This window comes from Podarcis cretensis (genome assembly GCF_951804945.1).
Source record: "Podarcis cretensis genome assembly, chromosome: 8".
In the NCBI taxonomy this organism is placed as follows: Eukaryota; Metazoa; Chordata; class Lepidosauria; order Squamata; family Lacertidae; genus Podarcis; species Podarcis cretensis.
Window position 1 is genome coordinate 37,050,535 of NC_137177.1, and position 10,391 is coordinate 37,060,925.

At 49.6% G+C, this 10,391-nt stretch overlaps 1 protein-coding gene across 1 annotated transcript; it reads right to left on the reverse strand.

Annotated features, from left to right (window-relative positions):
• Positions 1-1,338: 1,338 nt before the first annotated feature.
• On the reverse strand, positions 1,339-9,436 carry SF3A3 (splicing factor 3a subunit 3). Its single transcript, XM_079988041.1, has 17 exons — positions 9,255-9,436; positions 9,099-9,146; positions 8,396-8,448; positions 8,035-8,140; positions 6,776-6,848; positions 6,438-6,529; positions 5,955-6,037; positions 5,479-5,617; positions 5,229-5,297; positions 4,764-4,831; positions 4,137-4,244; positions 3,832-3,901; positions 3,565-3,729; positions 3,339-3,449; positions 2,909-2,999; positions 2,481-2,536; positions 1,339-1,596 (listed from the first exon to the last, which is right to left on the reverse strand). The coding sequence occupies exons 1-17, from the start codon at positions 9,348-9,350 to the stop codon at positions 1,519-1,521; spliced, it is 1,506 nt and encodes a 501-aa protein (XP_079844167.1). The 5' UTR covers positions 9,351-9,436; the 3' UTR covers positions 1,339-1,518.
• Positions 9,437-10,391: the final 955 nt, after the last annotated feature.

Below are 10,391 nucleotides of genomic sequence, written 5' to 3' on the forward strand. Positions count from 1 at the left end.
TAAAAGCTACCAAAAAGACGGCAAAGTGGAACTGAGAGAGATTTAGACATGGACGTGGGTTCTCCAGGCTGGCAGTAGACAGATGGATGAACTTTGGGGATCGAAACCGGGAAAGGGGGGAGGGAGATTTGGAACCCAAAGGCTGTAAAACTATATATTTTTTCTTTTCTTTTTTTCTTTTTTTCTTGTTTTATAAAAATAGGGGAATTCGTGGAAGGGAACTGGGGTCGATCTTAGGGAAGTATAAAAAATATAAAGAGAAATGGCTAAATAAGATAAATTAATTTTGAATAAATGGGCTAATTATAATTATAATAAGGTTTTAAAATTTGGGGTAAGAATTTGTGGAATTAATTTAATGAAAATGGAATACAAGAGGGGGAGGGGGGGGAGTCCTGGAAAGATGTCAATGAAATTAAGTGTAAAATGTATCCTTTTCTTTTTTCTTTCTTTCCTTTTTTATTCTGGAAACTTTAATAAATATTATTTTAAAAAAATAAAATAGAATTGAGGTGTGGTCCTTCCCCAAACAAGAGACTTCAGAAGATACAGATGTTACATGTGGTGGGTCGTTATGGTCTTCCCTTGTGGCTTGCCAGAGCAGCAGCTGCCGCCGCCACCACTGTAGCAACTTTGGATGGTTTTACTTCCTTTTCCAACTAGATTGCAACCCCCTTGTCCCATACACATGTGAAACCTGCAAGGGCATGCCTGTCTTTTCCACCCAGCAACTCCCTGCCTCAGAGCCACAATAGCTGTTTTCCAACGCAAATAGCCCTTAAGACAAATGTAAAGGCGCCTGTAGGCATTAGGACCCAGGAGCTGGAAGCAGTAGCAGGATATTTACCAGCAGCTGCTGAAGAAGCGGGTGGGTTTGGGGAAACCTAGTGAACACAATTGCCTGTCACAGCCAGGCCTTGAGTAGCTGCAAACAAAGGCACTTTCTTCTTTTCCTCCCCGCTCAACTGAAACAGAAACGGGCCTAGTGAACTACAAGGAGGTACAAAGGAACAACCCTAAAATCATAGACCAGTGGAGTTGGAAGGGACCCCAAAGGCTTGAGTTCAACCCCTGCAATGCAGGAATCGCAGCTAAATAATCCCTGGAAGATGGCCATCAAATCTCTTCTTAAATATACCCAATGAAAGAGTCCACCAGCTTCTGAGGGAGTATTTTCTGTATCTTTGGGAAGCGAAAGTTCAACTCTGGCTTAGTTCTCAGTGAGGGACTGAATCTGTGCCTTGTGTCCAACTTCTAGTGAACAAGGATGCATTACATGTGAAAGAAGCTGGAAGCCTGAACATGTCTATCAAATAAAGCTGAAGACCACACCAGGTGCCCATTCCTTCTGCCTTTAAAACTAAGGTTTATTTTTTATGAAAAAATTGTTACAGGAATCATCACCCTGTGAGCTGTAAGTGTCCTTGAAGCACCCGCTCCCATGGAGGAGGGAAGAACAGGCACAGACGCAACATGGGAGGTCTGGGGTGGGGTGCGTCGAGCCAACGTCTCCTCTGATCACAGCAGGCCTTGGCGCTTCAGATCTTCGTAGGTCTTCTTGTTGACCACGTTCCCACTGGAATCCTCGTATTCCTCCTAGGTTGACAGAGAAGCCCAAGTGTGGGGAAAACCAGGAAAGCAGTACCCGGGCCCTAAGGCGAAGGTCTCCCCCACCATGGAGACAGCAAAGCGCTGAAACCCAGAAGCTGCTGCCACAGGCAACAGAAGCCTCTGCAGGCACCCTGCCAGTCCTGCCACTGGGGGAGAAGTGGAGCGGCATCCACCTCAAGTGGCAAAATGGGATGCACTGCCTCTGCTGAGACTCTCTGAGGAGCCAATCTAGTCCAGCCTCCTTTGGCCAATCAGGTGCTTCTGGGAAGCCCTGAAGCAAGGCAGGAGAACAACAGAGAGCATTCCAGCACCCCTCTATGCTGCATCTGAATACGGAGGCTCCACTGAGCTGTCATGCCCTGTTTCTGACATTCAGCCCTGAGTGCTGTTGCTTATGTGGCTGAAACAGCCTCACCCAAGCACAAAAGAGAGGAATCAGTAGCCCAGGGACAAACCAATGCACAGAAACATGTTTAGACCAATGAAACCCCCCAGCCAGTTAACTACATGCTGGGAGTGGGGCAGGGACACACAACAGATGCCTGTGTAGGAGGGGAAATAGGGTGGACAGCTATGGAGGAAACAGCCAATCTGGACATGGAAGGAGCTCCTCTCCACCCTGGGACATTTCAGGGCAGGCTCCCCTGGTCACGTGACCAGTAACAACCAATAGTTTTTATCCCCCATGACTTCAGTGGGCTTTCCTAGCCAGCGCCAGCCTTTGCATTCCCTTTGCTATGCATTGGGGACCTCTGTAGAATTTGGCATGAGGACCGGAGCTGAAGGCACACACACCACTAATCCCTGGCCTGGTCCTCCCAGTCCCATTCCCAACAGACAACAGCAAGGGATGTCTCAACCCAGCTTACTTCTGTGTCCGGCTGCCACCTCTCCGAAGCCTTCTGTTGCTTCAGCTTTGCCCACACTGTAAACACACATGCACAAACTGTCAGAGGCGACTGTCAACTGCTAGCTCCCAGTCACAACCCAAGATGCCCAGGTGGAGGGATAGCTGCTACTCTGCTTGGGGAAGCACTAGAAGCCGTGCACCCCTGCCCAACCATGGGTAAAGGATCAGGCTCCTGCCACACCATGAGTTGCCCCTCTGAGAAGCTCCACCCACCCAGTCACTCTGCTGATCCTGGCACATCAGCAAAGAGGTAAACAAATCACAGAACAAGCCAGTAGCTGACAGAGCAGGTCCATCACTCTGACAGGATGGCCCCCACCCCCCACAATGTGAAACTGGCAGCCACAGGCAAACCCAGGGCCAGGAAGGCAACTTGTGGCCACTTACATGAAACAGCATCTTCAATCTGCGTGACGTTGGCAAAGTGAGCTGTGTTGGGGATTCCCAGGCATCGCATTCCATGGGCGTGGCGCCATTCCTATGGAACATAGAGGAGCATCAAGGCTTGGCCATGATGGAGCCAAAGTGCTCCAGAGGGAGGGGGGAAGGAGGGCAGAGAAGAGGCTGGCCTGTGCCACTGCCCTAAATGCAGAACTGCCACACAACCTGGGTCTCAAATAGAAGGCTAAGCTAAAAAGCAGCCAGTTGGGAAGGGTCCCCCTCCCCACTGCACAGTGGGGGCTCTGCAAGTGTTAGGATTCGAGGGCTGCTGCCTAGCAAGAGCCCTGAACCTTATGCAAACTGATAATTTGTTTTGAGGCCCAATCAAACACACACACTCCCCAAATAAATATTGTGGCACTTTCCAGTGTCCTACCGCAAAATGTCGTTGGAAAGCTTTGGGCCCACGGTAGGTGTAGTTCCCACAGATCTCACAATTGTAGTTGATGTTCAGGCCGTGGAGCTTATACAGCCAATAAGGGATGGGCTGGAAGGCAAGGAGGTGGGGGGGGGGAGGGAGAGAGAGAGAGTGAGCACACAAAGCAGTCGCTTCCTCCCATCCCCTGGGGTGTGCTGCGAGCCCCAAACTGAGCCGGGCTTACTTTGCCATCCCACCCAAGGGGCAAGTTCTTGGGGTTGTAGATGATTTCGTTCTCTTCGTCTTCACTCTCACTCTCGCTGATCTGTTCCTCCTCCTCCTCTTCGCGTTCCTCACCGGTCCGTGCCTGCTTGCGCTGCACATTTTCATGAGTCAGCTGCCGCTGCTCCTACAAGGGGGTGGGAAAGAGAGCCAGTGAGTACAGTAGGAGGCCTACTGAACCACAACAGAACTCCAATGGCTAGGAAGAAGGATGGGAGACAGAGCTTACCCCAAGAATCTCCACGTGCTCGTAGATCTGAGCCTCCAGGAAAGCCAAGTCCTTGTTCCTCTCAGTGTCCCTGTCAAGGAAACGGCTTGATGAAGGGATAAGGATACACACACCCCACCCCACTTGCAGCGCCAGGAGGACCCACATGGGTCGCACAGCTCAGGTTGCTAGTCAAAGCTAAGGCCAAGGACAGCATCTCTCCCACCCAGCCACTGACAGAGAAGGAAGGAAGGAAGGAGCTGCCCCTCTGCAGGAAGGTGATCTGAGCAGGACATGTTCAACTTCACCCCAGCCATGGGCCTCACCGCTTGCTCCCCTTTGTCTTTGGGTTCTTGGCAAAGAGAGAAGGGTCAAGGGCCTCCAGAGACTTGCCCTTGGTGCTGAACAGCCTCTGAGCACGTTCCTCTAGCGTCCTGGAGAGGAGGAAGAGAAGAAACGCATTATGTGCTTGTATCTCCAGATCTGGACAAACCCAGAGCTCATCCAAAAAACCAGACCTCTCACGTAAGAACATAAGAGCCTGCTGGATCCGGCCTGTGGCCCATCAAGTTCAACACCCTTTTCTCACAGTGGTCAACCAGATGCCCCAGTATGAAGATCACAGGCAGGAATTGAGTACAAGAGCACTCTCCTTTCCTGTGGTTTCCAGCAAAGGGTACTCAGAAGCATCACTGCCTCCAACTGTGGAAATAGAGCATAGCCATCAGGGCTAGTAGCCATCAAGTGTCCTCTCCTCCGTGAATTTATCTAACCCTATTTTAAAGCCACCTATGTTGGTGGCCATCACTGCCTCCTATGGAAGCAAGTTCCTTAGTTTAACTCTGTGCTGCATGAAGAAGTATTTTCTTTTAATTTCATTGGGTGTCATACACGGGGTCCAGTAGCAACAACACCCTCCCCCACAGCCAGCTCTAAACAAATCCTTTACTTACCCACCACATTTCAGACCCAAAGCCAGCAGTGCAGATTTCAGCCTGTCCAGTCCAAGGGAGGCCAATTCCTGTGGGAGAAGCACAAATGCACAGAGGTGACATGACTTGGCTGTAAGTTAACCATCTGCTTTCCCTCGTCTAGCTGGGCAATGGGTAGCAGGAGCCTGGCCAAAGTCCCCGCACAGCACAGAGAGCAAAGGCGGCGGCAACAGCAGCAGCAACTGTTCTGGAAAGCTCGGAAACTGCTTTATACAGAGGCAGACCACTGGTCCATCTAGCTCAGTATCGTCTACACTTACTAGCAGCAATGGTTCCCCAAGGTTTCAGCCCTAAACAGAGATGTCACTGGGGATCAAACTTGGCACCTTCTGCATGCAAAGTAGGTGTTCTGCCTCTGAGCCACAGCCCTTCCCCTCCTGCTCCCTTCCCAGCACCAACAAGACAGGCTCAAAAAGGCAAACAAACCTCCCAGGAAGAAAAGGCTGACAGGTCCAGGTGGGCCCCAGCATGGGTGAGGGCGCTGCTGGTCTCTTTCTGCCAAGAGACAACAAGAGGGTTAGTGGCTCAAGATCCCCCAAAACACAGTCCAAAGCTTTGGTGGCCAATTACTTAGAGCTCCTAAGGTGGTTCAAGGAGGCTGTCAGCAGAGACCTGCTCCATGAGACCATGATCTTGCCAAACCTCCAGCTCCCACCCCATCCTGGGCACTGCTCACCGGCCAACCAGGGAAAGTGCCGTTCTCCCACTTCTTCTCAAATTCTGCCTGGATTTTGCTAAACAGCTCGTTCTGGTCCAGCAATGGCTTCACTCGGTCTGTATAATCCTGCAGGTATTCTAGGAGCATCTCCAGATACCTGTATCAATCATCAAGGGAAGAGAGGGATGAGGTGACAGCCTCATACTCAAACAATGCTCCTCACCCCACTGCAAGGAGCCCGCCAACAGAGATCCTACACAGAAAGATGCCAAACAAGGTTTATGGTTCTTTCAGCTTGTTACTAAGCCCACGTGGGTGACAGAGAAAATCTGGTCACAATGGATTTTGGGGGGCATAAAACAACTTGAATGGCTTTAATAACCTTAGGAGCAGAACACAAAAAATAGTCCAGACTGATAAAGATACATTAGAGGCTTTGGAAGAGTTTAATGTCTGTTCTCTCCCCGCCCCCCAAAAAAGTTCTGAGTTCTCACCTCCTGTATTCAGCATTTTTCCTCTCCTTAGGAATGTCAAAAAGCTGGTCAAAAGTAGACAGGTATGTGATATAATCCAATTTCTGCAGAGGACAGGGAAAAAGAGATAATTAACTGTGACTTCATGCAAGATCCCAATGCAGGCACTGAATCGTTTCCTAGATAATCCCTACTCCCTGCCGCTCACCCCCTTAACTGCATTCCATTAGGTGGAAGAGGGAGACAGAAAGGCCAACTCTGTTGGTTCAGCTGGGACCACCTGCCTCCATTTTGCTCTTCCCAGAACTGTCTCCCTGGTTATTAAATATTTCTGAAGCTATTAAGAATTAGTGCTTGAACACCTGTTGCTTGTTCCTTCTCCATTCCTTTTTCCTTCTGTTTGCACTCTAATGCATGCTATACTTGGTGGGCAGGGCCATTTGGGTACAGAACAGAGGACAAGAAATGCTTCCAAATCCTAGACAACCTGGTTGGAAATCTCACCTCTGAGGACTTGAGGTTAATGTACTTGAGATAACAGTCATGCAGGTCCAAGTAGCGGCCATATCCTTCTTCATCAGTGAACTCCACAAGGTCTGCAGAAAACAAATAGAGACAGACAACTCAGAACTGGCATAATGAGGAAGAGAACTGAATCCCCAGGCCAAGAACAAAGAGCATTTCCTCTAGCTTGGCTACAGTGCAGATGAAGACAAGCAAGTAGCAATCTTGCAGCAATAGGTCCTCTGCCCATTTGTTCCAACTATCTGGAAAGTGTAATGGGCATCAGAATAGGAGGCCAAGCAAGGGGTTATGCCAGACAGGTTAGATTTAAAACTTACTCTGAGCCTCTTCACTGGGATTCTCCCGGGCCTTCAAGAGCTCCTCAAACTCCACTGACATTGGCACACAAATCTACAAGGGACAGATTACTACAGGTGTTTATGATTAACAGGCCAGATAATGAACAGGTAATAAATGCAATGATACCTGATCCAAAATACATTAGACCTTATGCTAGTAGTTAGACAAGACATGAAGGAAAGAAATGTTTACAGGAGACAACAGAAGATTAAGGGAACAGACATATTACAACAGTGGTTCCCCAAGTGGGTGGTATCGCCTCCTGGGGTTGGGTGGGGTTACTTAGGGGCTGCTGCAGATGTGCTTCTACAAGGATAGAGCCTAGAATGAAACACTTTCTTCACTTCTTACTGCTTATTTCTTTTACTCTTATCACTTTTGAGGCAATTTCTGATTGATATCCTGCACTATTGACAATGGTTAAAAAGCTTCTTGTTACATTTCCAACATCATATTTGGTGGAATGTGATTTTGGTGTAGTCATCCAACTTCTCTCCAAGCAAAGAAATCAACTCTTACAAAGCATGGAGACTTAAGGCTCCTGCAAAGTGACTTTAAACCAGACATTGGGAAATGGATTTCACTTTATTAAGTCTGTCCATCACATTAAGAGTTTACTGAATAGTAAAGTAGATACTAAATGTGGTAATTAATAATCTTGCTAAATAACCATCAGACTTTGAAAAGCAAGTATTACTGGATCAAGTTCATCAATTCTGTTGAATTAATTAAGATAAATAGTTTAATTGGCTTTTGAATAAGTGTGCAATTAATTGTTACTGTTTTGCATTTTATTGTTATTATCTTTAGTGAGTTGTGCAAACAACTATTCTGAATAATGCTTTTAGTAGGGTAAGGAGGCACTGGAGGTGAATTTATGGAACCAAGGGGGAATTAGAATGAAAAAGTTTGGGAACCACTGCACTACCAAATTTTGGGAGGCAGACAAGGAGAGAAGTTGAACAACTGCCTAAAGGTTTTGGGAAGAAAAGCAATGTGTATTTGGTGCATAAAAGGACAGCATGAAAAGAGGTAGTGGAGATTGCTTCTAGTATGGAAAGATGCATACAGGAAGCAAAGTTCAAACTAGAAAATATAGCATATAGGCTACAGCACAGACAGTCAAGTTACTTTAGCAATACCAGAAGCAACCATGAAATCCCAGGGTCTTCAGACCAAGTAGGGCAACTAGTCAGTGGTGCTACTCCTTGAGGATTCATTACACACACAACCTCACCTCATTTGGGTGTTTCCGATGGAACTCTTTAATCTGCTTCAAACGATTGTAGAACTCAGCAAACTCATTGGGCCCTGAAATGGCACTGAGTTCTTCCTTCCGCAACCTATAGAAAACACGAGGAGGAAGCCTTTTCAGATCGGCTAGCAGGATTGCTTGCAGAAGGGGAAAGAAATGAGGGGTCTGGCCTGATTGGTGCTGCACATGAAACAAGGACAACAGCAGTGCATGCTTTCTGGATTTTAAGTGTTCCCCCTCCCTTCCAGTACCCATTCAACTGGAGGCCCCCACCAGGTCCTGCCAGCTCAAAGTCTGCTGCCCCCTCCTCAAAGAAACTGCCAGGTAACAAGACCCTTCTTACCCGTCTTTGTCGTCGTACAAGTCTCTCAAGTTGCCGCTCACCTCCATGTATCTCTGGAAGGAAAAGAGGGACAGGGCCCACGAGTCAGCCATAACAGCTTTGGTGGCAGCAGGAGGTGGCTCCCCAAGTTTGAAGGGGCTGGGCTTCATGGTAAAATGGCAGCAGAGCTCCCTGCCCACCTTGCACCATCAGCTGTCCCTTCTGCCTCTCTGGTTGTCTTGAGGCACTTACTGCTCCTGCATCTTGTGTCACTGAATTATGCCTCCTACTTGCTTTCCAAGCTTTCTTAGTGCCACCTATGCCAATGTAACCAATGCCAAATGCCAATCATTTGCTACACGGGAGAGTCTGCTCAAGAGGCACCAGCTTTCCCACCTGCCTTGTCCCCTCCCAGCCCCACCTGGAACCCTTATAAGGCAAAAATGATGACTTAAGCATTCTTATCTCTTCTTAAGGTTTGTTTTAGGGAATGCTCTTTGCCTTTTTGGCAGGAGTGTGGATATGTTCAGTTTTCAATCCTGCTGGAATCCTTCAGATATGTTATCATTTGCATTTGCGTTGTTTTGGACTTGCTTTCTTGCATTTGTATATACCCATTTATTCTGGGCAGCCGCCTTGGGAGCCTTCTTAGTTGAAAGGCGGCATATGAATAAACAGTAAGGTAAAGCCCCCCTCCCCACAAGACAAGGCCCGGCCTACTCACATCCTGCATGGCCCGCGTGCGGTGGTCCGAGTTGATCTGGTCTCGAAGCTGCTTAGAGGGAGAGAGAGACAAAGAGGGATGAGGGGGGTGCGGGTCAATCGCGGGTGTGGGGCGATGCGGGGCCGGCGCCCCCAGCCTCCCCTTCCCCCTCCTCACCGTGGACTTCCGCGTGAGCATCTCCTTGACCATGACGTCCATCAGCCGCTCGCGCTCCTCGTGGTAGCGGCGCTGCTGCTCCAGGATGGTCTCCATGGCGGCAGCGGCGGCGGCAGCGGAGGAGGAGGCCGGTATTACGACTCGAGTCCCGCTCGGCGGGACCGGAAGTGGCGAACCCTCAAAACCGGAAGCCACTCTTCCAGCGGTCCCTCGCAGTTCCTTCCCCGGCGCAGGAGAGTTCCGGCGGAAACACTATGGCTATAGCTATGGGGGTCGGCGCGGGATGTGCAGAGGCGGATGGGGCTGCTCGGGGTTGGCGAGGGTGGGGGACGAACCGTCGCACCACCCCTTCATCCGCGAGCGACATTAACCCTTGCAGAGCCGGGGGGGGGATGAAGGGACGAGGATCGTGCCCAGTTTTGTGACCATTCCGACACGCGAATGTCTCGTGGGGTTAGGGTTAGAGAGTCGCCCATTGTTTTTATTTTTAAAGAGATGGCTGTTTCGGCTCCTGCTGGCCCCGGAAGAAGCCCCCGTTGGGCCAGACGTGATAAAGGAGACACGTGTGTGTGTGTTTTGGGGGCGCCTGATTAAGTGATGAGACAGGAAGCTCTTTGTGGGGGTACCCCACTCCCCTACTTGCTGCGTGGCGATTGCTGGCGCCCAACAGGCCAGGAGCCTTTCAGGGCCACCCTGCCGGAGGACCTTCCCTTGCAGCAGGTGGGGATGGGGTGTGTCTCAAATCAAGCTGTGCCCCGTCCTGGGCTTGGTGGAACACGGAGGGAAGTAGCGCCTTGGATTCGGCTATTGCCTTCAGTGGGAAGTCCATGACTTTCCCCATCCCCAGCAGTGGGGCGAAGCTGCCCTGTCCATCGATGTAGCAACCCCTGGCGGAGGACGGGGATGCGCGCGAGCAATACAGAACTCGTGATCGCCCAAAGTTGCCCTCCAACTCTGTGCCACAGTAGCAGTGCCCTTTCTTCCTGATAACTTGTAAATGTCAGATACTTGCCTTATAGCAGGCACGTCCAACAGGTAGATCGTGATCTACTGGTAGATCACTAGACATCTGCGGTAGATCACTGGCACCCCCCAAAGAAGCTAAACAACTTTGTCTCCCTTCAAAAAAGCTCAACA